Source organism: Cucurbita maxima, unplaced genomic scaffold (assembly GCF_002738345.1).
Source record: "Cucurbita maxima cultivar Rimu unplaced genomic scaffold, Cmax_1.0 Cma_Scf00025, whole genome shotgun sequence".
NCBI classification, from domain to species: domain Eukaryota; kingdom Viridiplantae; phylum Streptophyta; class Magnoliopsida; order Cucurbitales; family Cucurbitaceae; genus Cucurbita; species Cucurbita maxima.
The window spans coordinates 1,683,519-1,709,158 of NW_019272041.1; the positions used below are offsets into that span (position 1 = coordinate 1,683,519).

A 25,640-nucleotide genomic window follows, 5' to 3' on the forward strand; every position below is an offset into this window, starting at 1 on the left:
ATGATTCAAATATTTTAGCGTTAATTAAAATTTTAAATTAATATATTTTATTTTTGAAAAAAAGGTTAGCATTTTTTAAAATTAAATTCATAATCAATAAATTTTGAAATTCAATTAAATTATTAATTCCCCGAAACTAAAAGCTTAAAAAATAAAATTTACTCAATTTACTCATTACAATGATTGAAGAATGAAAGGGAAGGAAAGAAGCAAAGTAAATAATTAATTTTAGAAAGCTGCAGCATTTACCGGAGAACGAGACAGCCGGTGAAAACAACAAAATCATTTTATAATGTTTCTTTTTCTAAAATGGTTTTGTCGATTTAGAAAAATAATAATAATTCTCTAAATAAAATATGGCGGGTTTTTTTTATTTGTGTGTCCGGTCGGCAAGACGGACAGAACCGGTCAAAAAAGGGATTTGCAATTCAGACCAGGTCTTTGTCCTTTCTTGCTAACGTCACCAACTGTCACCAATCTTGTATGATTAGCCACATGGAAACGTGCCACGTGGAAAAGCCTACGCGTGGTGTTCACCTAACAGTCACCCACGCTCCCTCACCTGTGCTGCATTATTTACCAACCACTGCCACAAGCTACTCAAATTTTGCCACTGCTTGCTTTTCAAACTTCCCATCAAAGTTTTAAAATGCGTCGGTTTGTATTCTCTCCAACCAATGTGAGATATCACACGTTTTATTCTCGAGACATTCTAAACAAAAACCTTCAACCAAACAACTCAAATATTGACAAATTATCTCAAATGTGAGTAATGATTTCCTCTTACAAGCATGTTTTTTAACGACCTAAAAACGAAAAACGAAGACAAAATCGTAATCAAATCAGAACGTTAATTTCGAACGACCTCGGAATAGAAAGCTACATTGAATATTACATTGGGAAACAAACTATGAAAGAGTTCTTCTCATGACTCAATCCAATACACTTTGGAAGAAGCTTAAAAAACAAGAAATGGTGCTATGAATCACCTATTTATTCAACAGACAACTCAAATTTGGACACCAAAATGCCATCACTATCTGCATACAGCCACTCTCCTTCATGAATCAAAGTCCCACCAATATGAACAGGCACATGCTTCTCTCCCAACCCTTTCTTGTTCGACTTCAATGGATTAGTCCCCAATGCTCTCACGCCAACATCACAGTTATTGATCTCATCAACATCTCTTATGCAACCATTTACAACAACACCAGCCCACCCCATGCTTTGAGCCACCTGCCCAAGATTGCCTCCCAACAATGCACATCTCCTGCTTCCATTCCCATCAATCACCAGAACCCTCCCCTCACCTTGGCTTTCAAGAAGTTGTCTTACCAGAACATTGTCTTCAAACACCTTCACTGTCACTATCGGTCCTGAGAACGCTCGTCGTTGCCCGTAAATTTTGAATTTTTGTTGTAGTACTCGGAGATCTCCGCTTATGACATGTGCTGCATTTGCATCACATATATCTGCTGTTGCTGGAGCTGCCATGCTTTCCACTGTAAGCAAGGATATGTCAACAGTTGGCATTTAGTTTTGAAGTAACTTTGACAGACATATCAGAAAATGAAGATGTGAGATCCCACGTCGGTTGGAGAAGGGAACGAAACATTCTTATAAGGGTGTGAAAATCTCTCCCTAGCTGCATTTTTTAAATTTTGAGGGGAAGCCCGAAAGGGAAAGCCCAAAAAGAGAACAATATCTACTAGCGGTGGGCTTGAGCTGTTACAAATGATATCAGAACCAGACACTGGACGGTGTGTCAGCGAGGATGTTGAGCTCCGAAGGGGGGGTGGACACCCTACAGTTTGTGAGGAGGGATGGATTGCAAGATCCCATATTGGTTGGAGAAGGGAACAAAAACGAGTGCTAGCAAGGACACTGCACCCGGAAGGGGGTGGATTATGAGATCCCACATCAATTTGAGAGAGAAAACATTCTTTATAAGTATGTGGAAACTTGTCCCTAGCAGACTCGTTTTAAAAACTTTGAGGAGAATCACGAAAAGCAAAACCTAAAGAGAACAATATCTACTAGCGGTGGGCTTCGACTTTTACGGAAGATATTCCATCGAAGACAAACTTTGGAGGGAGAAAAAATAGGTTAGTTAATAATAACCTGATCAAAGTAGATCAATACATGTACATATAGACTAATGTTTGAAGTGCAGAGAGAACGATTAAGAAAAAAGTTCAAAGATAAAAGAGTAAATTAGTGTTCTCTGTAAATAACTTAAGGCTAAAGACGAGACTCCAACCTATGCTCTCGATTACGAGAAAGTCCTTATTTACCCCACCTCGGTAGTCAAGATTCAGTCTGTTTGTCTCCTACTCTCTATTACAGCGAATCGAGATTGGTCTCTATTCCAAAATAAAACCTAGCGTTTAAAAATTCCGAGATGAAAGAACCATAGAAGTCCATGAATCAAACTATAAGATCTAAACAAACTATAGTTGGTCTAAACATCTCAAAAGTTGTTATCTAACAGTGGTTTGATATAGTATCAGAACAGAGATAAACGAACTTCATATTGTTTCATACACTGCTTAGTTGTGATCAAACACCTGATGGGCAGACAAGAAAGAACTTCAGCATTACTTCATACGGATAGTACAAATGAAACCATGATTTAAGCTATATTTTTCAAGCCACAGGATCTTGAAACTCTAGTTTACACTGACAAATTTTCTCCTATCCAATGGAAAACGACTAAATATTTCCCCAATGAAGAACAATTTTGCAATAAAGGCGAATAGATGATTAAAACAAAGCATCTCCCAGTACAAACAGCAACAATCGCAGAAGTAAAGCCTCATAGTACACATGATAAAGTTAGATCAACTAAACATGGAAGAAAAGCTTGATTTTCAAGTTCAGAACATCTTGGACTTAGTTGAAATTCAGCAATATCCAATAGAAGAAAGATGAAGAGATAAAAGGATGGAGGAAACTCACCCAATTGAAAACCTTGTTCTTCTGTGGAAAGCTAAGGCCCGAAACCGTCCAATTGAACAATCAAACATGGAGGGCGAGTCAATTTAAGGCACCCCATGGCGTAGAATTTTAGAAATGGTGGGAATTTGGAAAGCTTATCCAGATGATCGAATAAGCGATAGTGTTGATTCCTGTGCCCTGACAGCAATGATCATCAATGGCGCCTTTGGGCTTGTAAAAGTAACGGCTTTGTGATTGTTTTTGGACTGATGAGGCCGTTTCCATTTGAAGAAGGCTTCGATTTTATGGGCTGGGGAAGAAAGCCGATTTCATAGTGTAATCAGTCCATTTGGTTTCAGCCCTAATTTGAAAAATTAATATAAACAATTTATATCAAAGATACGGAGTTTAAATGTAAGTTTATATTTTACCATTTTACAAGTTGAGTCGTCTGGAGTTCTCCGCTCTCTCTCTCTCTCTTCATGGCAAGACATTCGAAGAGACGAAGGCTCTCGAAGCTATCCATTTTCGCTACCTTGTAGAGACGAAGCGAGTTGGTCTTTGGGTCTGTTGTATTTCAAAGGTTTGGTTTCTATAATTTCTGTCTGCTTATGCGAATTGATAGATTCCCGTTATTTCATCATTGAAAAATTATGGCGTTGTTTGTGTTGGTGGTTGTGGAGATCGTAAGTTCGTGTTGAAGCGCTCCTCTCCTCACTTACTTCATATTGTCCTGCAACGGATGGATTATTCTAGTTTTTGTGTTTGTACTTCAAAATCAATGGAAGTTGGTTTCTATGTGAATTTAGAGTCATTGGTTGATTGTTTAAGAATTTCTGCGTGACCTTAGGGATCTAACCTTTTGAAGATGCTTTTGGTTTTTTTGGGATTTTCTTATGGATGTTTATGAAGGGGAAATGAACAGGGGTGGGAATTCTCTCTGTAAAATTTTGGCTGGGAATCTAATTGTTCTAAGTAGGGAATTTCTTGGTACGGGGAATGCTTTAGGGCAAGGGGAGGGGACGAGGAAGCCATAGCTGTCATTTAATTTCTTATCCTCCTCGAAGACTATGTCTCCATCACGACTCATTTATGAAATGCAGTAGTGCATTTGAGGGTTTTATGCTCAGTTAAATTGAAACCAAACTAAACTCATGAATGGACTTAGCTTTGGTTTGGTTATATGCCTATTGCTTAGGATCACCATGGATTGACCTAGTGGTCAATAAGAGATCTTGTAAATGATAAAGAACTTTAAGGGAATAGGTGCAAATAGTAAAAGACGTAGAGGATAGGTTCAAGACATGGCGGCCAACGACCTAAGGGTTTAATATCCTATGAGTCACCTTGGTAACCAAATCTAAATGTAGTAGCGTTACGCAGGCATTGCGTGAGAATGGTTTAGGTGCACGCAAGTTGGTTTGGACACTCACAAATATTAGCAAAAAAAACAAATCAATGTTCAATTTTAATGGGACTTCAGTTTTTCAGTTCAACATAAATGAATCATACCAATAAACACCTTGCATTCTGGAAAATTTTATGGACCTCTGTTCTTTAAAGTGCATAAAATAGAGCCCACCAAATCCATAGATAAATGTTTTTATGCCGTTTTATCATTTTATTCCAATGTCATGTTCTTAATACATGCAGTCTTATGGGTTGCAACATGTAATCAGAAAATTCAATTATTCTCATTTTATTGGTGCTTTCATCTCAGAAATTCTTGTTTACGGTGTCTGGTGATCATCCACCTTCGTAGATGGAGATGCTTACTACAAATTCTGGTGCCATGCTTCCTCTTCTACCCCCAGGTACAAGCAACTAATTTCCAAATCGTTTTACTTATTTGATGCAAGTGGAAATGAATGGATTTTAATTATGATAAAAAAAGATGAGTACAAGAGAGAGAGAAAAAAAAAAAAAAAAAAATGGATAAGGGATACCCCCTACCTCAGAAAGGAACTTGTAAGAATCAACCCATATCTAATTTGATTCCAGAAGCTAGATAATTTAGAATTCCTATTATAGTACTCCAACATGAGGTGCTGTAGTGTGTACAATTCAAGAAATTGACCAATGTTCTAAAGATACATTGAAGGGTTCTGTTGTTCTTTTCAATCTAAAGTTGCATATAATGGTTTTGGAATGATTTCCTAGAAGAAATATACCTTTTTAAGCCTCCAGCCCTCAAAAACCTCTGAAATCAGATATCTCACATCCTTCAGGAAGCTCCGAGAATCCTAAATTTGACATGATTTAAATTCCAGCTTTTCGTGGCAGCTCAGTAGAGAAAGCGATGTTCTATATTGTGAAAAGTTCTTTTGTGGTTCCCTTCTTCCTAATCAAGTTGGCCATGTTGATCACTGAGGTTGGGGTTAGCGGATAAGATCTGACTTGCAATAGTATGTCCCCAGATTATCAAATTTCCAAATGCAAAGAGATGTTATATGCTCTCATACTAATATCTAGCTTGGGTTATTAAGTTTGGAAACTTAATTCTCGTTTAAATTATTGTTCTATTACCATTTGAGGAGAACAGAATTTTTTTTATTTTTATTCTATTACCATTAATATGACAACTTTTTGATATTTAGTAGTAATATTGTTATTGTAAAACAGTGGGTCAGCATTGGGGAAGAATGAAGGCCATAAACTTCCATCTTAGTAGGGATAGTTTCCAAGTTAAAACTTCTAATGGGAGGAGACAACCAGTGATTGCTAAAGCAGGACCACTTTATGTCAAACCAATTCTATCTACTGGGACAGGGGGAGGTGTTCTATATTCAAGTAGAAAGAACAATGCTTTCATATGTTTTGCTGCTTTGGTAAGTTGGTTCTTGTTCTATAGGTGTACTTTTTGTTAGATGAACACGACTTTCCACAATGGTATGATATTGTCCACTTTGAGCATAAGCTTTCATGGCTTTGCTTTGGACTTTCCCAAAATGCCTCATACCAATGGAGATAGTATTCTTTGATTATAAACTCATAGATCATTCCCTAAATTAGCCGATGTCCATCACTTTTTATGCTTGTTTGTTTTCTTTTGGTATTTAGTTGGTAATAACTTTTTTTTATTAGAAACATTATGTTAGTAGCATGAAATGTGTGTAGATGCCAAAGGAGATTATCAAAAGTTTTCCCAACTTGTTGAAATGAGTTGGGGCATTTCTCTGGGAAGGAATCATCAAATTTTAGTGGGGGTGAGAGATATACGGAAGAGTTGTGATAGGTTATTAGGTTTAGTATATTGGTGCGGGTCTCGATGCTGAGGTCTTTTAGGTATCGGTAGAGACTCGAACAGAATATCTGAAAGAGGGATGAAAATAAAAAAATTAAAAAAAATTAATGGTGCTGTTTCTCTGCAGAATGCTAGATGTGCGGCGGAGCAGACCCAAACTGTTACAAGAGAGGCTCCTACAATCACTGTTCTTCCTGGTAATGCAGATTTTATGAATAATAGTAACTGCTAACATCAATCTTCCTATCACTAAGTTGCATATGCACATATTTTTCCATTCAACTTGGACGCCAATCTTTTACACCTTGAAAATAACTTGCATCACTATGTTCTTAACATTTTGTTGTCTCCCTCGCTCGCTCGCACGCACGCACACATGATGTTGTCGTAGGCTGTCATAATTATGGCTGTTGCTTACCCTTATGTTTAAACCATACGTTGGATTACCTAAAACTAAAATTGCAGGCAAGGAGAAGTCACCGCAACTGGATGATGGTGATTCTGGGTTTCCACCTCGTGATGATGGTGATGGCGGCGGCGGTGGCGGTGGAGGGGGTGGCAACTGGTCTGGTGGATTCTTCTTCTTTGGCTTCCTTGCTTTCCTAGGCTTCTTAAAAGATAAAGAAAGCGAAGAGCCTTATCAGAATGACCGGAGAAGATGAAGAGCCTTATCAGAATGACAGGAGAAGATAAACATACTTCGATCAATTGGATTCATACTTGAATACAATCTGAAGGTGACTTCTCCTTGCCTGCAATTTTAGTTTTAGGTAATCCAACGTTTGCTTCTATAATCTCCATAAAATTAATTTCATTCAGAAGTTTGCTTTTAATTCAGTAATCCCTATGGACTGGAGTAAGAGCCTAACTCATGCTGATGCAAGATCCCAAGTATAAGGAACTATTGAGATTGATTCTTGTTCCAACGTGTTTGTCTCGGTCGCTGGTGAAGAAACCAACTCGAACTAAACTCAAATCATGGAAACGGAGAAGCAAACCAATTATTAATAGAGAGAGTTAAAAGTTCATGAATATTTTAAAATGTGGTATTTACAGTAATGTGTTTTACAACTCGAGGAACAACCCATGCGAAGAGAAAATTCAAGATTTTCCCCTCCAAGAAATGGCCTACATACATCAATTGTGCAAACCGTGATCAAATAGTAGACACTTCAACTGCAGATGATGAACACAACCTCAGGCAACATCGCTCGGGAAAGTCGTGGTGATGTCCCTGCTCAGCAAAATGCCCCAGATTATAACATAACACAGCTAGAGCAATGAAAATACCCCATAATCATTGCTAATATTGAGCGTAAATCCTCATCAGAAGACTAAAAATAGCACATTTAGATCTGATAGATTCACTTAAAGTTCATTCTTGAGCTTCCCTTTACGGCATTACACAAAAACAAGAACGAGAAACTGATTTTGAGATGTTTCACTGGAACAAACGGTTGACTTACGTGATTCATGTTCTTTAAGAGAGATGGATGTGGCATAACAAGGTTTCTCCACTTTTCCTTGTCAATCCTTCCCTCATGTTTTGTATCAGCTTCCTCAACAACTTCAGCACAGGGAACAAAGCTTTACCTCGTCTCTCTTTAACACCTTGCTGCTTAAAAACATGGCATTATAAGAACATAGTTAGAGACACAAAGGTTCCAATCATAGTATAAATGCAACTGCTCCATATGTTTTATACGTTTATCTCTTTCCCTTTACATAACGTACATTCAATTTTGCAAGGATCAATATATATTGTTATGAAGGAAAAAAAAAAGTTTTGCCAAAGCCACAAATCAAAGTATCCCTATCCAATGGCAGAAAGAGATGCACATACCTTGTTGATCAGACCATCATCAATCACGGCGCTGCTTCTCTTCTTGAAAAGCTCATATAGTGCTTCCATTTCACTTACACTGACTGCATATCATGGAAAACTAGCATCATTTAACAAAGTTCAGAGGTACACAATCCACAAAGAAAAGAAAAGAGAATTAAAAACATACACAGTCTCCCTGGATAGAAGATCAGGATCGTCAAGACCTCTTGATTGCTTATACAAGTCAAGATCACATCTTGGTAGGGAAGTAAAAAAAATCCTCTAATGAACTGCAGCATGATATCGCTTGAAAATCAAAATTCACTCCATGCCTGATAAATAGAAGATGTGTTTAAGAGTTCCTCCTCAGTGAGAAAACAATGCATGGAAAGAGAGAATAGACCTTCAAATAACAAAGGAAACCTATTCTGAGTGAGACAATATTTTGAGTAAATAAGATTTTAATAGAACCAATGATGATAAAGTAAAAGAGATCTTCTATGGGAAATAGAAAACAAAACAAAAAAAAAAAAGGGAATTAATATGAATTACTATGATGGCATGCTCTTTCAACCACATGAGCATAAAAAAAACGTTAATTTGAAAAAGAATAAGCCAACTCTACCTTCACAACCACTCTAAAGCTCCACAAGCGTTTGCGCAACCAGTAGCAGAGGCGAATTTGAAATACACAAATGGAAAACATAAACCAGAGTTTGAACCAAATGCAATGGCACCCACCTAGAAAAAACAGAATCATAACAGGGCACCACCATAGAATGAAAACATGAAAATCAACGAGGGGACAAACAAAGATGGCGCTATGGTCATCGGAGAAGAAATATGAAGGTGACGCATAGTGAGAGAGAGAGAGAGAGAGAGGCTGAGAGACTGCAAGACGTTCATTTAATAAGACGTATCTAACAATCGACGTCGTTAATGGATTCTCATATTTAAGGAAACGCACACTTGATGCATTTCGAGTGAAACATGATACCCAACCCAATGTAATCAGAAACAAAACAAATCTTCTAATATATAAGATTGGAAACAGAACATACTCATTCGAATACCCTTCCCCTTCGGTGATCCATCCTCTACTAATACAAACACTTCAAAATCAATCAACTTCCTCCATCTTGCTACCCTCTGCGTCAGCATCAGCGTCCTCAAGAGGCGGCATCTCCGCATCACCTTCTGCACCGTCCTCCTCATCAATGCTCAGTCCCAGCTTCAACATCCTGTGGATCCTGTTCCCGAAGGTGTTGGGTTCATCCAGGCTGAACCCTGATGTCAGAAGTGCAGTCTCGAAAAGGAGCAGCACAAGGTCCTTCACCGATTTGTCATTCTTGTCTGCATCCGCCCTCTTCCTTAGCTCTTCCATGATCGGGTTCTCCGGGTTGATTTCCATGGTCTTCTTGCTCGACATGTACCCAGCCATGCTGTTGTCCTTCAATGCCTGAGCCTTCATGATTCTTTCCATGTTGGCTGTCCATCCGTATTCACCCGTCACCAAACAGCAGGGAGAATCAACAACACGGTCGGAAACCACAACCTTCTCCACCTTGTCCCCTAAAACATCCTTGATCACCTTGCAAAGACCCTCGAACTTCTCCTTCAAAGCTTCCTTTTTCTTCTTTTCATCTTCACTCTCATCCAGTTTCAGACCTTCCTTTGTTGCTGATACAAGTTTCTTGCCTTCGTATTCCTTCAGTTGACCAACTGCATACTCATCAATTGCATCAACCATGAACAGAACTTCATACCCTTTCTTCTTGAGCTTCTCAAGGAAAGGAGAGTTCTCTACAGCTTTCTTGCTTTCACCAGTGATGTAAAAGATGTCGCTCTGTCCTTCCTTCATTCTCGTCACGTAGTCCTTGAGGCTGGTCAACTCATCACCGCTTTTGGTGGAGTGGAAACGGAGAAGTTCAGCGATCTTAGGTCTGTTCTGAGAGTCCTCGTGGATTCCAAGCTTCAAGTTCTTGGAGAAGGCCTCGTAGAACTTGTTGTAGTCTTCCTTGTTCTCAGCAATCTCGAAGAAGAGCTCGAGGCACTTCTTCACCAAGTTCTTGCGGATGACCTTCAAGATCTTGTTCTGCTGCAACATTTCTCTGGAAATGTTGAGGGGAAGATCTTCAGAATCAACAATGCCCTTAACGAACCCAAGATATTCAGGAATTAACTCCTCACAGTTGTCCATGATAAAGACACGTCTAACGTACAACTTGATGTTGTTTGGCTTCTTCTTTGTGTCAAAGAGATCAAAAGGAGCCCTCTTGGGAACGAAGAGGACAGCCTTGAATTCCAATTGACCTTCGACAGAGAAGTGCTTCACAGCAAGGTGCTCTTCCCAGTCGTTGGTAAGGCTCTTGTAGAAAGCAGCATACTCTTCCTTGGTAATCTCTTCTGGCTTCCTCATCCAGATAGGCTTCTGTTTGTTCACCAAGGACCACTCGTTTGAAACTTCCTTGATCTTCTTCTTCTTCTTCTCTTCCTTCTCCTCGTCAACTTCCTCAACCTTGCCTTCCTCATCCTTCTTTTCCTCATCATCCTCATCATCAGAGATCTCCTTCTCAATGGTCTTCTCAACCCAGAGAGAAATTGGGTAGCTGATAAACTCGGAGTGCTTCTTGATCAAGTCCTTGAGACGGCGTTCCTCAAGATACTCAAGTTGATCTTCCTTGAGGTACAGAGTAATTTTCGTACCTCGGCCAAGATTCTCACCAGAGGTGTCCCTGGTGACTGTGAATGAACCCCCAGCCTGGGACTCCCATACGTACTGCTCATCATCATTGTGCTTGGTGGTAACAATAACCTTTTCAGCTACAAGGTAGGCCGAGTAGAAACCAACTCCAAACTGTCCAATCATGCTCACATCCGCACCAGCTGCAAGGGCTTCCATGAATTCCTTGGTCCCAGATCTTGCAATGGTTCCAAGATTGTTCACCAAATCTGATAAAATCAACATGTTAAAGAATTGAGTTGTACGAATGATGTTAGACTAATGGACAATCATAAACAAAATAGCAGTAGCAGCAATCACTCACCAGCCTTGGTCATTCCAATACCACTGTCAATAATCGTCAAGGAATTGTTTACCTTGTCAGGAATGATGTGGATAAAGAGTTCAGGCTGGGCATCAAGCTTGCTCTTGTCGGTCAAGCTCTCAAACCTGATTTTATCTAGAGCCTGGAATAATGTTCCACATTATAAGTTAAGAACATCAAATTCATGGAAACTCATATATCCTCATCATCCCAGAATGTACACATTCATAATCAGAACTCCACAAAAGTTAAATCCATACAACCACCTAGAAAGATCTAAAATGTGAATTCACTAGACAGTGAGAAAGATCCTTGCAATAGTAACATCATGATGCAGATTAAATCTAGAAAATCAAGAAACAACCAATTCAAGAACGAACAACAATATGAAATCACATTTCTCATAATTCCATCACTACATCTACAAAACTAAAGTCAGAAACGACCAATCCGAATCGAAACCTAGCAAGTTCGCGACAGGAGGAAAATTAAAAGAAAAAGAGCGTTGAATCACACTTCAAAATCGATGCGAAATGCACAAACGCAAGAAGACAGTCATAGTGAAAACGCAAAGAATAAGAAATGACAAAGTACACTTACATCTGAGGCGTTGCTAATAAGTTCCCGAAGGAAGATCTCCTTGTTGCTGTAAAACGTGTTGATAATCAGACTGAGGAGCTGATTAATCTCAGCCTGGAAGGCGAACGTTTCAGTATCCGCCATTGATAAAAACGAAGATCAGAATGGATCCAAGAACAACGGGGAGAAAAATGCAAGAAATGGAGGCTTGAGCAAGCAATTAACGTCTTGCTGATTGTGGAGGAGCGGCAAGCTTATATAGAAGGGGATTTCCATTCTACTAGGGTTTCTGGAACCTTCTATCAGTTTGAAATTATGGCAATTATTACATTTCTTTTTTTCTTTTTCTTTTTTCTAGTATAAAGTATTATTCCTTACAGCTTACGTGGCTCTTACGAAAAATCGAGAAAATGGGAGTTGGGAGAATCCAATCCAGGATTGGAGCAAGATAATCCGAATCCCAGCCCACGGAAAGTCCGCAACCAAACAACCCCCTTAAGAATTGGTTAGGGATAGTTGATATCCACAATTCACACACTAGCTAAAAATTATTAAATATTACCACACAAATTAAATTTTTTACCCAATTGAATTATTACAACTATATTGAATTATTTGTATATTTTGAAATGATTTTTAAATTAATAAAATTATTTTTTACGAGCATAAAATCACTTTAAATACTTTAATAAATAAGGAAAATTAATTTTTATATTTAAAATTATAACAACTAAATTCTAATATTTTTATCCGTTCACAAAAAGTTTGCTGTTTTAAGCATCCATCTTAGGGTCGGTATGAATAATTGTATACCTACACTGGCCTATGCAAAATTTGCAATTTTTTTAGAGTCTAGAGAAAAGTCTATGATACAATTTGAGTGTCACGGACTGATTGTGAAATTGAGCAGTCATAGTGAGAATTCTCCATGATTTCTTGGTCTTTTTTTTTTAAGGTTTATATTTGTATTCGGTCTTTAGTCCTAAATGTTTGTGCAACATTTATTTTATTTACTTTCGTCCTTTTTGAAGTGTTCATTCCTTTAATTTACAAGATTAATATTTCTTAGCCCGGTACAAACTCATTGCATAGGATACCTCCCCTTACATGTTTCGCATGAACTATTTTGATAAAATTATTTGTAACGATTATAAAGTGAGCGTATCAATAGTGTTACGAATATAAACTTATTCATATACTATAGACCCTTTAGGTTATTACTTGAACACAATCATCTTATATGTCAACCACATACGGTTCAAGATTACATTAATAATCTTAGATTTTCATACCATGGATAACAATTAAATTATTATTAGAAACTAAATAATTAATTACGAGGCTTAGGGCATAAATCCCAACACTTTTTCCGCCACATTTTAATATTTGAGGCCACGAAAATCAAGTTGAGACAAATTAGTATTAAAGCAGTAAGGGTTTAGGTCTAGGTAGAGAGTCGTACACCTCTATAACCCAACTCGACGACACACCCCATCACGAACAGGTACATACTATGAAGAAATTAGTATATGAAACAAGTATGTAGCATCCCATGTGATACATAGAGTCAACGTTAACCCTACAATTAACAAGTAGTGACTAAGTAAAGGAACAACTTCCCCTTGATCTCCTAATAATTAGATGGATGAGCTTAATTTATGATCAAAGATTTAAGGCAACCATTCATTTTTCTCTTACCTCCCTACATATAAACAAAGGTGATGGGAATCACAAAAGTACAATAGGACTTCAAAACAAAAGCAATGGAGTTTTCTTATATTATTTCTCCATTGCTTTTGTTCTTCTTTTTGCTTCAAACATCATCTGTTCATACCAAAAAGGCAAGCATTCACCTCTCTCTCCTTTATTTTCAAATGGGTTTCCTTTTTCTTTTCATTTTTACTCATACTTCTTCTTTCGTGGTGTAGTCTTACATTGTTTACTTGGGATCGGAATCGAACCCGAGTATATATGATGTTCAACTTGCGACCGAATCTAAATATGATATATTAGGAACTGTCAAGGGAAGGTAAAAAATGTGTTCACTTCAAAAGGTTCTATGATTTGCTTAACAAACTTATGATTAATGATTGTTTTTTATGTTTCTTTTATGATGTATAGCAAAGTGGCAGCTAAAGAATCGATTCTCTATACGTATAATAGATGTATTAATGGCTTTGCTGCTGTTCTTGATGATAAAGAAGTTACGGCTCTTGCAAGTAAGAGTTGTTTGTTTCTATATGACGATGTTTTTAATGTTTTGTTTTTAAAATGTTTTTTTTTTTTTTTTGTGTTTGCGAAATGTAACAGAGAACCCGAGCGTGGTGTCGATTTTTGAAAATAGGGAAAGAAAATTGCATACAACACGATCATGGAGTTTTCTGGGGGTTGGTAGTGATCGAGGAATTCCTTGGAACTCCATTTGGAAGGCTTCTAAGTTTGGGGAAGATGTAATTATCGGGAACCTCGACACGGGTTGCTCTCTTCTTCCTTTTTTTTTTTCTTTTGTTTTTTGTGCTTACGATGGTTCGTACATGTAATAACTATAGCTGATATTGTCTAGTTTGATATGTTATGTATAACAGGCGTCAGCCTCACGACTTTAAAATGTCAGGAGGTGTGTATTGCCATCAGCCTCACGACTTTAAAATGCCTTATAGGGAAACGATGGCAGATCTTGAGGTGGATGGTTCTATATAACAGCTCAAGCCCACTGCTAGCGGATCTTTAGCAGTGGGCTTAGACTCTTACAAATAGTATTTGAGCTAGTCATCAAATATATGTTGTGAGGCACTGGTTGGAGTAGGGCTAGACCCTTCTTATAGTAGACACAATTTTAAAACCGTGGGACTGAAACAATTTGTAACGGACCAAACCAATATTAGCGGTGGGTTTGGACTATTACAAATGGTATCAGAGCCAGTCACCAATCATGCAAAGCACTAGTGGGAGTAGGCTAGACCCTTGTAAACATATTTTAAAACCGTGAGATTGATAATACGTAACGGGCCATCGGACAGTGCAAGGCACTAGTGGGAGTAGGGCTAGACCCTCGTAAACATACTTTAAAATCGTGAGGCTGACAATATGTAACGGGCCATCAGACAGTTCACCATAGTAATCATGTTTTTAAACTGTGGGACTGACGACAATACATAATGGGTCAAAGTAGACAATATCTAGGTTTGGGGTGGTATGCCAGCAAAGACACTAACCCCCCAAGGGGGTAGATTATGAGGTCTTACATCCCTTGGATAAGGGAACGAAACATTCCTTATCGAAACCTTTCCTTCACATTTTAAAACGTTAAGAGAAAGTCTTGTCTAAAAAAGACAATATTAATTAGCGGAGAGCTTGACTATTATTATAATATATGTGATGAGTTTGCATGGGGTTTATATGAAGGCGTTTGGCCAGAGTCCCACAGCTTCCACGATTCTGGCTATGGCCCGGTTCCTTCAAGGTGGATGGGAGCTTGTGAAGGCGGTTCTAACTTTAGTTGCAACAGGTTCTTCCCCGACTTTAGCATTAAAATCAAATTTACTAACACCCCATTTAACAATTCATACGTTATTACTTTATTTCTAGGAAGTTGATCGGAGCAAGATATTTCTACCGAGGATATGAAATGATCAATGGTCCTCTCAACATTAGCTCACTAAACGCACGAGACCATGAAGGCCATGGTACACACACATTGTCCACTGCCGGTGGTAACTTTGTACGAGGAGCCAACGTGTTTGGCAATGGCAATGGGACAGCAAAAGGAGGCGCCCCCAAAGCTCGTGTTGCTGCCTACAAGGTATGCTGGCCTCAAGGCAAGTGTTCTGATGCCGATCTCTTAGCTGGTATCGAAGCCGCTATCAGCGACGGTGTCGACGTTCTCTCGATCTCTCTCGGTGCAGCAGCTCAGGACTTTGCTGATGACCCAATTTCAGTAGGGGCATTCCATGCCATTCAACAAGGAATCATTGTAGTTTGCTCTGCCGGAAATGATGGCCCGCTCCCTGGGACTGTCACCAATGTATCTCCATGGATGTTCACTGTTGGAGCTAGTTCCATCGACCGAGGCTTCTTCAGTTACGTGTATCTCGGAAACAAGAAGCAGGTAAAGGGTTCGAGTCTTTCATCCGGAGGATTGCCACGTGGTAAATTGTACCCTTTGATGAATTCTGTGAATGCAAAAGCTTCCAATGCCTCAGATGGACTTGCGTAAGTCGTGACGAAACAAATGTCTAAATATTTGCCTATAATAAAAAATCAAACACTAAATAAGATTCTACAGCCAACTTTGCGAGGAGGGATCACTTGATCCCATGAAGGCAAGAGGGAAGATTATAGTATGTCTTCGAGGAGACAACGGAAGAATGGACAAGAGTTTCGAGGTTCTTCGTGTCGGTGGTGTCGGTATGATTCTGGTTAACGACAAGATCAGTGGTTCGGACATTGAAACTGATGCACACATGCTTCCTACTTCACATGTAAGCTATATTGATGGCCTCTCCATCGCTGAATATTTGAAATCCACCAAGTAAGGACTCTCATCTATTCTAAGCATTGTCTATGAGAAAATGAGAAGGGAATGGGCTGAATATGTAGTTTTTGTATTGTAAATTAAACCAGAAGGCCTGTGGCTTCCATAACTCCGGTAAGGACAGAGATAGGGATTAAACCATCGCCTGTCATGGCTCCATTCTCGTCAAGAGGCCCTAATCACATAGCAGAGGCCATGATCAAGGTTGGTTTTTAGTAGCATGATCAAGGTTTGAGTATTTGAAAAGTTCTCTCAAATGTTCGTGTATATGTTTGTGTAGCCTGATATATCAGCACCGGGTGTGAATATAATCGCATCTTTCACGAAAGCGGTAGCAGCAACAGACTTGCCATTTGACAAACGTCGAGTGCCTTTCAACGTTCAATCCGGCACATCCATGTCATGCCCGCACATCGCAGGCGTTGCAGGCCTTCTTAAGAAACTTCATCCTACATGGAGTCCTGCAGCTATCAAATCTGCTATTATGACTACAGGTTTATTAATCTCGAGAAAAACAAAACTTGATTTATATTTTATTTGGTCCGGTAAGGTTTTGATTTTGTTATGCAGCCAAAACGAGAGACAACACCAAGAACACAATGTTGGACTTCAACAAAGTGAAGGCTACCCCATTTGATTATGGAGCAGGACATGTCCATCCAAACGATGCCATGGACCCCGGCCTCGTTTACGACACGACGATTGATGACTACTTGAACTTCTTATGTATGCAGGGCTATAACTCACTCACGCTCAAGAAATTCTCTAATAAGCCATTTGTTTGTGCCAAGAACTTCGCAAGCACCGACCTCAACTATCCATCCATCTCGGTCCCCAAGTTGCAAATTGGTGTACCGGTGACGGTGAATAGAAGAGTTAAGAATGTGGGAAGCGCAGGCACGTATGTGGCGCGGGTGAGGATGCCCAAGGGCATTACAGTTATGGTGGAGCCAAGTACGTTGCAATTTCACAGCGTAGGAGAAGAGAAGGCTTTCAAACTTGTATTTCATTACGCACAGAAAGTGCGGCGTCCTGGCTATGTTTTTGGGGCATTGGTATGGTCAGATGGGAAGCATTTTGTTAGAAGTCCTATTGCAGTGAATTTGGTATGATTCAATTTATAATATTGTAATCCAAATTCATTCTATTATCATATATACAAATTTTCCATACAATTATATGGAAAGGATTTGCAAAGTCTAAAATCTTTTCCGCATTTCTAGTCGTTCAACTCGATTTCAATTTTCGAGGTTAAGCGTGTTGGATGATGAAAGTCCCACATCGGTTAATTTAGGAAATGGTCATGGGTTTATAATCTAAGAATACACTCTCCATTGGTATGAGGCCTTTTGGAAAGCCCAAAGCAAAGCCATGAGAGCTTATGCTCAAAGTAGACAATATCATACCATTGTGGAGAGTCGTGTTCGTCTAACATGGTATCAGAGCCATGCCCTAAACTTAGCCGTGTCAATAGATTGGCAAATCCTTAAATGTCGAACAAAGGATTCCAAAAGGAGTCAAGCCTCCTCGAAGGTACGAAGGCAGTCAAAAATGACTAAGACTCCAAAGGAGTTGAGCCTCAATTAAGGGGAGGCGTGCTTTGTTCGAGGGGAGGTGTTGGATGATGAAAGTCCCACATCGGTTAATTTAGGAAATGGTCATGGGTTTATAATCTAAGAATACACTCTCCATTGGTATGAGGCCTTTTGGGAAGCCCAAAGCAAAGCCATGAGAGCTTATGCTCAAAGTGGACAATATCATACCATTGTGGAGAGTCGTGTTCGTCTAACATGGTATCAGAGCCATGCCNTAAACTTAGCCGTGTCAATAGATTGGCAAATCCTTAAATGTCGAACAAAGGACTCCAAAAGGAGTCAAGCCTCCTCGAAGGTACGAAGGCAGTCAAAAATGACTAAGACTCCAAAGGAGTCGAGCCTCGATTAAGGGGAGGCGTGCTTTGTTCGAGGGGAGGTGTTGGATGATGAAAGTCCCACATCGGTTAATTTAGGAAATGGTCATGGGTTTATAATCTAAGAATACACTCTCCATTGGTATGAGGCCTTTTGGAAAGCCCAAAGCAAAGCCATGAGAGCTTATGCTCAAAGTAGACAATATCATACCATTGTGGAGAGTCGTGTTCGTCTAACATGGTATCAGAGCCATGCCCTAAACTTAGCCGTGTCAATAGATTGGCAAATCCTTAAATGTCGAACAAAGGATTCCAAAAGGAGTCAAGCCTCCTCGAAGGTACGAAGGCAGTCAAAAATGACTAAGACTCCAAAGGAGTTGAGCCTCAATTAAGGGGAGGCGTGCTTTGTTCGAGGGGAGGTGTTGGATGATGAAAGTTCAAGCCTCCTCGAAGGTACGAAGGCAGTCAAAAATGACTAAGACTCCAAAGGAGTTGAGCCTCAATTAAGGGGAGGCGTGCTTTGTTCGAGGGGAGGTGTTGGATGATGAAAGTCCCACATCGGTTAATTTAGGAAATGGTCATGGGTTTATAATCTAAGAATACACTCTCCATCTAAGAATACACTCTCCATTGGTATGAGACTTTTTGGAAAGCCCAAAGCAAAGCCATGAGAGCATGCTTTTTGGAAAGCCCAAAGCAAAGCCATGAGAGCTTATGCTCAAAGTGGGCTCAAAGTGGACAATATCATACCATTGTGGAGAGTCGTGTTCGTCTAACAAAGCGTACTCGCAACTTTACCTCAGGCAAAAAGTTGACAGTAAGGGCTAACTGTACATGAGATTTTCACCTCATATAGCTCCTCGTTTAATTCTTTCGAGTCATTGGATCATTTTCCTCGTTCGAGAATCTCCTCCCCTCTTTCATTCCATCCCAAAGAGTGACCGGGACCAATTCAGTCACGTTTTCATTCATTTGCTACTTCATTTTTATTTACTTATTTTTCCCTCTATTTTTTTTCTTATTTTATTCCCTTTGATCATTCCTTAAGTCCCATCTGACCCATAATCATCCTATATATCACAAGTACTCGAGATGCGACCCCATCAAGGTTAAAATTCATAATCTCATTATCTACATGGACACTATAAGTTTAGACAGATTCTCTACTATTACATTACCATTGAGGAGAGGTGGTCCTCGTGCCTACCAACTACTATTTACCCAAATGGTCTCTTGCCCCTCATTCAAACAAGTTCATGACTAAAAAATAGTTGGAGATCCCTATCACTCCCGTAAATGGTAATCTTATGGCACTATTATAAAGTTCATACATCTCAAGGCTTGACCTGTTAGAATAGTACCTTCGTTCTAAGGGAAGAAAAAAAGAGAAGAGACAAAAAGACAAATATACTTGGTAACTCTTGAAAAACTCCACCTGCCGGGGGTTTATATATTCATCTGAAAAGGCGGGAGAATTCCGACGAGGCGCCAGAATTCTCGCACCCTCATCCCACATGCTCTCCCACAACATACAGAGAATGAGATATAGAGTCTCATACCAATGGAGAATAAAGTCTCCCCTAAATTAGACAATGTAATTCAAATAACTAAATCAAATCGAAAAGCAGAATAGAGTCTCCCCATAGTTTGAGAAGTCTAGGAAAGTTAAGTAGACGAAGAGCATTACAACCTAGTCAGGTAAGGATAATCAGTAATCATCAATCATGGGAAGATTTATCCTACTTTGGATATTGTTCTTAATGTCTAATTAATAGAATGTAGTTACTAAAGTCAAGTGTGGAGTCTCTTGCTTGACAATAGATGAAAGAAGATGTTGGTTGTTATTATTACTTAGTTGACTCGAAACAATTGTCGAATCAAAAAGAATTGTTCGAGATGAAACAATCGTTCAATCTTGTTGGAGTTAAATAACAATTGTTCGAGATGAAAGAGATCCAATCTCTTCCACAAACCCTTCATTGTAAGCCTCTTCATTATGAAGGATGATGCCATGTACTGGTAAGAAGAAAGTTACCCATTTCAGAGTTGATCTTAAACCAGTTGAGTAGCGAGTTTACTGTCCATGAGCTTACCTTCCAAAAGCCTTAGAGAGAATACAGGTTACTGAGCATGCTAGTGTTTGCTCAAGCTTGAGTCACTTGAGGATTTCATCAACATGGCTAAGTTAAGGGTACGACTCATTCTAATACCACGTTAGAAATCACAACTCTCCACCATGATATGATATTGTCTACTTTGAAAATAAGCTTTCAAGCTGTGAGATCCCACATCGGTTGGGGAGGAGAACGAAACTCCCTTTATAAGGGTGTGGAAACCTTTTCCTAGCAGAGCGTTTTAAAGCCTTGAGGGAAAGTCCGAAATGGAAAGTCCAAAAAGGACAATATCTACTAGCAGTGGGTTTGAGCGGTTACACGTTAGGAATCACGTTAGGAATCACGACTCTCTACAATGGTATGATATTGTCTACTCTGAGCATAAGCTCTCATGACTTTGTTTTGAGCTTCCCAAAATGCCTCATACCAATGGAAATGTATTACTTTGCTTATAAACCCATGATCATTCCCTAAATTAGCCGATGTGAGACTCACTCCAACTTTATTTCTGCCCTCAGGTAACTCCATCAATTCCAATGTGTCATTTCTGTTTATTGCTTTTATTTCCAAATCCATGGTTTGCCCCCATTTCTCGCTCTTCAAAATTTAGAGGATCATAGTGATAAACATGGCCAAATGAGTTTCATTATCTTCTTCAGAAAGATCTTTTCTTGTTGCATTGTCTCTCTTCCAGACTGGTGGTCTTCTGTTCCTCCCGTTATTCGAGCTAGGAGAGCCTTGCTTCAGCCAAAGAGGCAGTAGAAAGTTCACTCCCTTCTTCATTTTCATCAAACACATCTGCTGCCTCATCTTGATCGCCCCATTTCAGATCGCACATAATGGATTTTTTATAGGTCTTATCCCAATCCCAACTCTTATCTTCCTCGAATACAACATTCCTACTTATAAGGATCCTTTGTGAAGTTGGATCATAGAGTCTGTAAGCCTTTGACTCTTTACTAACTCCCAGCAAAACACAACTCAAACTCTTATCGTCCAGTTTAATTCTTTTACTGTCAGGCACATGAACATGAGAGATGCATTCCAAAAACTCTCAAATGCTCCACCCAAAGTTTGACTCCACTCTTGTGGAGTTTTATTTTTGACAACAAATGCTGATAGAAATTAGTATATTCACCATCCTGTATGAGGATATAAGCATCTCTGCCAACATCCTATCAAGAAAATCTTCAGCTTGTAAGCCGAATCGACAGCCAGATCTCTGGCTCACTGGAATTATCTCCACAGTGGTGGTCTATCTGCAAACAGAGTGCAGAAACACACATACACACCTCCTGATTAATTGCAAATCTGCAAAGGCTTTCTGGAACCATTTATTCTTTCCTCGCATATTATAAGAGGTCATCCTTTCAAAAAAGAAAATAAGTAGGTAACAAGTTTAAGCCCACCGCTAGTAGATATTGTCATTTTTTTTTTTTTTACTTTCCTTTCCTAGCTTCCCTCAAGTTTTTAAAATGGGAAATGATTTCCGATCTTCATTTGATATTTATCACTTGCGAACCACTAAGCCTGTGTGAATGTATCAGCACTGTTTATACATTGCTTCTCGGTTGCTAATGAAAATATTTTTTTGGTCACATTCCCTTTTTTCTAGGAGGAGTCTGTACATTTGATGATGATTTATTACGAGAAGGTTTAATCGAGTATCTTGATGTGAACGAGGAGAATAATGGTCTGATATGTTTCCAACTGAATTATCTGATGTTCTTTGATACGTTAGGTTGTTCGATCAACAAAAACAAACCAAGTGCATCATTTCTTATTCATAGTGTGTTATGGTGAAGCAAGACATGGGAAACATTGCATGCAATCAATCAACTGTTTTAATTATTGATTTTATTTTGTCTCGTTCAAATCTGATTCTTGTACTTATTTGACATTTACAAGAGGAGTAAAAATAATCATGGATCCTTGGAACTGGTTGTTGTGTAGGTAAAAATCATTGAATGCTGGTAGGATGATAGTAGGGCCGAACAAAAACGAAGATTATTTAGGAAATATGCAGGTAAAAAAAATACACACATTAATAGCTTATTTTATTGGAATTATATGAATTATTGTGTATGCTTGGGTGTGTTAAACGAACACGACTCTCCACAATGGTATGATATTGTGCACTTTGAGCATAAGCTCTCATGGTTTTGCTTTGGGCTTGCCAAAAGGCCTCATACTAATGAAGAGTGTATTCTTATATTATAAACTCATGACCATTCTCTAAATTAACTGACGGGACTTTCATCATCCAACAGGGTGAACAGTTGTTTTTCCATTCAACTATTTATGGTCATTGATTGTTCAATGAATATGATAGGTAAAAGTAACCACACCTTTCTCTCTTTTCTAACCAAGCCTTTTGAGTTAAAAAGGGTATTAATATAACTTCTTTTCCTCTCTTTTCCGTTTCCAATAATTAGATGGAGGAGCTTAATTTGGGGGAGGGGAGATTAAAGGGAACCAGTGATTTATGATCGAGTTTGGGGATATAAAGAACCCAATTGGGAATGGGAAAAGCACAATAGAACTTCAAAGCAAAAGCAATGGAGGAATATAATAAGATTTCTCCATTGCTTTTGTTTTTCTTTATGCTCCACACAGCGGCTGTTCCTACCAAGAACTCCTACATTGTCTATTTGGGATCACACTCCTTCGCCCCAAATCCAAGTGTATACGACGTCCAACTTGCAACCGAGTCTCAGTATGATATATTAGGATCCGTCAAGGGAAGGTACTTCGTTCTCTTCACATGTTATTTCTTCATATCCATCGCTTAACAACTCTCCTTTTGGTGCATAGCAAAGTGGCAGCCAAGGACTCTATTCTCTACTCCTACAATCGATACATTAATGGCTTTGCTGCCGTTCTTGATGAACAAGAAGCCACGGCTCTTGCGAGTAAGCGTTGTTGCTTTCCCACTTTTGTTGCTGCATTTGGGTGCTCTTAACGTCTTACTTTACGGATGATGTTGTCTACAAATAGAGAATCCAAGCGTGGTGTCCGTTTTTGAGAACAAGGAAAGAAAACTGCATACAACACGGTCATGGGGTTTTCTGGGGGTCGATAGTGATCGAGGAATCCCTCAGAACTCCATTTGGAAGGCGGCTCGGTTTGGGGCAGATACCATCATAGGAAACCTCGACACGGGTTTGCGAATCTTCCCTTCTTTTATTCTATTTTTCTTATTTGCTGGCGGCCGACTTGAACTATTACAATGTATTTGCGAAGGTGTCTGGCCGGAGTCCCCCAGCTTCAATGATGCAGGGTATGGCCCTGTTCCTTCAAGGTGGAGGGGAGCTTGCGAAGGCGGCTCCAAATTTCGATGCAACAGGAAGTTGATTGGAGCACGCTATTTCTACCGAGGATTTCAAGCCGCCGAAGGTCCATTGACAACGCACAACATCAGCTTCGACAGTGCACGAGACCATGAAGGCCATGGATCGCACACTTTGTCCACTGCGGGCGGCAACTTTGTCCATGGAGTCAATGTGTTTGGCAATGGAAATGGGACTGCGAAAGGAGGTTCCCCCAGGGCTCGTGTTGTTGCCTACAAGGTCTGCTGGCCTTCAAAAAATGGCGGCTGTTACGATTCCGATATCTTAGCAGGCATCGAGGCCGCCATCAGCGACGGTGTGGATGTTCTTTCGGCCTCTATTGGCACGCTAGCTCAAGAGTTTGCTAATGACGCTATTTCGATAGGGGCGTTCCATGCGGTTCAGCACGGAATCGTCGTGGTTTGCTCGGCCGGGAATGACGGCCCGTCTCCCGGGAGTGTGAGCAATGTGTCTCCTTGGATGGTCACTGTTGGAGCAAGTACCATCGACCGTGACTTTGTCAGTTATGTGGTCCTGGGGAACAAGAAGCGATTTAGGGTACTCATCACACACAACCCTTAGATAAATGGTTTAGTCTATAATGCATTAAACTTATTATGTTTGTGGTTGATGAGCTGATCAAAATAACCTCTACGTTTACTCCAAAGGGTTCAAGCCTTTCATCCAGTCGATTGCCCGCTGGTAAGTTCTACCCTTTGATAAAGGCTGTGCAAGTGAAAGCTGCCAATGCCACTGATGGGTTTGCGTGAGTATACACATACATATATTACCTCTCCACTTCAAAGGGCACTTTGGTTTGAACTTCACTCTGTTTCTACAGCCAACTTTGCATGGATGGAACACTCGATCCCACAAAGGCAAAAGGCAAGATTATAGTTTGCCTTCGAGGAGAAAATGCAAGAGTGAGCAAGGGGTTCGAGGTTTTTCGTGTCGGTGGTGTCGGGATGGTTCTGGTAAATAACCAGATGGACGGTTCAGCTCTTGTAGCTGATCCACACATACTTCCTGCTTCTCATCTAAGCTATGCGGATGGAGTTTCCATCGCTCAATATTTGAGCTCCACCAAGTAAGGACTCTCATCTATTCTATGACAAAATGAAAAGGAAATGGGCTAAATATTTAGTTTTTGTATTGCAAATGGAACCAGAACACCCGTGGCTTCCATAACCCATGCAAGCACAGAGATGGGAATTAAACCATCGCCTCTCATGGCTTCATTTTCCTCAAGAGGCCCTGATTTCATCACACAGGCTGTAATCAAGGTTGGTTTTATAGTAAGCCAATGCAACTTTCAACCTTTGTAAACCTATCTCAAATCTTTATATCTTGGTGTAGCCTGATATAACAGCACCGGGTGTAAATATAATCGCATCTGTCACCGACGATATATCAGCATCAGGCTTGCCACTTGATAAACGTCGAGTGCCTTTTAACATCGAGTCTGGCACTTCCATGTCATGCCCACACATCTCTGGTGTTGCAGGCCTTCTAAAGACTCTGCATCCCACGTGGAGTCCTGCAGCTATCAAATCCGCCGTCATGACTACAGGTTTATTGAACTGGAGAAACAAAACTCGATTTAAATATTTAAATTTCATTTCGTCCTCTAAAGCTTTGATTTTGTTTTGCAGCCAAAACTAGAGACAACACCAAGAACACATTATTGGACTACACCAAAGTGAAGGCTACCCCATTTGATTATGGTGCAGGACACGTCCATCCAAACGATGCCATGGACCCCGGCCTCGTTTACGACACAACGGTTGATGACTATTTGAACTTCTTATGTACACGGGGCTACAACTCCCGCACACTCAAGAAATTCTCTAACAAGCCGTTTGTTTGCGCCAACAACTTTGCAACCACAGACTTCAACTATCCATCCATCTTGGTCCCCAGGTTGCAAATTGGTGGATCGGTGACGGTCAATAGAAGAGTCAAGAATGTGGGAAGCACAGGCACGTATGTGGCGCGGGTGAGGATGCCCAAGGGTATTACAGTTATGGTTGAGCCAAGTAAGTTACAATTTCACAGCGTTGGAGAAGAGAGGCCTTTCAAACTTATATTTCATTATGCACATAAACTGCGACGTCAAGGC

General features: G+C 39.7%; 5 protein-coding genes across 11 annotated transcripts in view; 2 read left to right on the plus strand and 3 right to left on the minus strand.

The window, feature by feature from the left end:
• Positions 1 to 748: 748 nt before the first annotated feature.
• Positions 749 to 3,165, minus strand: LOC111498522 (putative 4-hydroxy-4-methyl-2-oxoglutarate aldolase 3). 2 transcript variants are annotated; one of them, XM_023149812.1, is made up of 2 exons: positions 2,962 to 3,165; positions 749 to 1,505 (listed from the first exon to the last, which is right to left on the minus strand). In XM_023149812.1, the coding sequence occupies exon 2, from the start codon at positions 1,495 to 1,497 to the stop codon at positions 994 to 996; it is 504 nt and encodes a 167-aa protein (XP_023005580.1). In that variant the 5' UTR covers positions 1,498 to 1,505; positions 2,962 to 3,165; the 3' UTR covers positions 749 to 993. The 2 variants fall into 2 exon arrangements, with proteins under 2 accessions (XP_023005580.1, XP_023005581.1); XM_023149813.1 differs by lacking the exon at positions 2,962 to 3,165 and adding an exon at positions 2,303 to 2,948.
• Positions 3,166 to 3,390: 225 nt separating this feature from the next.
• LOC111498519 lies at positions 3,391 to 7,110 on the plus strand. Of its 4 annotated transcripts, none has more exons than XM_023149809.1 (6): positions 3,425 to 3,523; positions 4,677 to 4,754; positions 5,563 to 5,768; positions 6,312 to 6,381; positions 6,650 to 6,842; positions 6,874 to 7,110. In XM_023149809.1, exons 2-6 carry the CDS (start codon positions 4,703 to 4,705, stop codon positions 6,875 to 6,877), a joined length of 525 nt encoding a protein of 174 aa, XP_023005577.1. In that variant the 5' UTR covers positions 3,425 to 3,523; positions 4,677 to 4,702; the 3' UTR covers positions 6,878 to 7,110. The 4 variants fall into 4 exon arrangements, 3 of the variants coding, with proteins under 3 accessions (XP_023005575.1, XP_023005577.1, XP_023005574.1); XR_002720784.1 differs by having other exon boundaries at positions 3,426 to 3,523; positions 6,650 to 6,921; positions 7,023 to 7,110; XM_023149807.1 differs by having other exon boundaries at positions 3,391 to 3,523; positions 4,661 to 4,754; positions 6,650 to 7,110.
• A 188-nt stretch (positions 7,111 to 7,298) lies between these two features.
• Positions 7,299 to 8,779, minus strand: LOC111498547. Of its 3 annotated transcripts, none has more exons than XR_002720788.1 (4): positions 8,635 to 8,779; positions 8,028 to 8,412; positions 7,651 to 7,799; positions 7,299 to 7,418 (listed from the first exon to the last, which is right to left on the minus strand). XR_002720788.1 is itself a non-coding variant. In XM_023149843.1 (4 exons), exons 2-4 carry the CDS (start codon positions 8,306 to 8,308, stop codon positions 7,665 to 7,667), a joined length of 330 nt encoding a protein of 109 aa, XP_023005611.1. In that variant the 5' UTR covers positions 8,309 to 8,341; positions 8,635 to 8,776; the 3' UTR covers positions 7,458 to 7,664. The 3 variants fall into 3 exon arrangements, 1 of the variants encoding a protein (XP_023005611.1); XR_002720787.1 differs by having other exon boundaries at positions 8,028 to 8,341; positions 8,635 to 8,776; XM_023149843.1 differs by lacking the exon at positions 7,299 to 7,418 and having other exon boundaries at positions 7,458 to 7,799; positions 8,028 to 8,110; positions 8,197 to 8,341; positions 8,635 to 8,776.
• Positions 8,780 to 8,890: 111 nt separating this feature from the next.
• LOC111498353 (heat shock protein 90-2) lies at positions 8,891 to 11,884 on the minus strand. Its single transcript, XM_023149553.1, has 3 exons — positions 11,657 to 11,884; positions 11,057 to 11,198; positions 8,891 to 10,961 (listed from the first exon to the last, which is right to left on the minus strand). The coding sequence occupies exons 1-3, from the start codon at positions 11,777 to 11,779 to the stop codon at positions 9,130 to 9,132; spliced, it is 2,097 nt and encodes a 698-aa protein (XP_023005321.1). The 5' UTR covers positions 11,780 to 11,884; the 3' UTR covers positions 8,891 to 9,129.
• Positions 11,885 to 13,376: 1,492 nt separating this feature from the next.
• Positions 13,377 to 25,640, plus strand: part of LOC111498820 — a 20,476-nt gene continuing 8,212 nt past the window's right edge. The window contains exons 1-19 of the mRNA XM_023150194.1: positions 13,377 to 13,476; positions 13,564 to 13,664; positions 13,757 to 13,854; positions 13,946 to 14,110; positions 15,041 to 15,143; positions 15,224 to 15,847; positions 15,921 to 16,166; positions 16,259 to 16,373; positions 16,450 to 16,663; positions 16,740 to 17,278; positions 22,733 to 22,938; positions 23,007 to 23,104; positions 23,190 to 23,354; positions 23,436 to 24,079; positions 24,190 to 24,287; positions 24,363 to 24,608; positions 24,690 to 24,804; positions 24,878 to 25,091; positions 25,174 to 25,638. Coding sequence (XP_023005962.1) covers positions 13,399 to 13,476; positions 13,564 to 13,664; positions 13,757 to 13,854; positions 13,946 to 14,110; positions 15,041 to 15,143; positions 15,224 to 15,847; positions 15,921 to 16,166; positions 16,259 to 16,373; positions 16,450 to 16,663; positions 16,740 to 17,278; positions 22,733 to 22,938; positions 23,007 to 23,104; positions 23,190 to 23,354; positions 23,436 to 24,079; positions 24,190 to 24,287; positions 24,363 to 24,608; positions 24,690 to 24,804; positions 24,878 to 25,091; positions 25,174 to 25,638 — 4,534 coding nt within the window. The 5' untranslated portion in view covers positions 13,377 to 13,398. The remainder of the gene's footprint in view (positions 13,477 to 13,563; positions 13,665 to 13,756; positions 13,855 to 13,945; positions 14,111 to 15,040; positions 15,144 to 15,223; positions 15,848 to 15,920; positions 16,167 to 16,258; positions 16,374 to 16,449; positions 16,664 to 16,739; positions 17,279 to 22,732; positions 22,939 to 23,006; positions 23,105 to 23,189; positions 23,355 to 23,435; positions 24,080 to 24,189; positions 24,288 to 24,362; positions 24,609 to 24,689; positions 24,805 to 24,877; positions 25,092 to 25,173; positions 25,639 to 25,640) is intronic.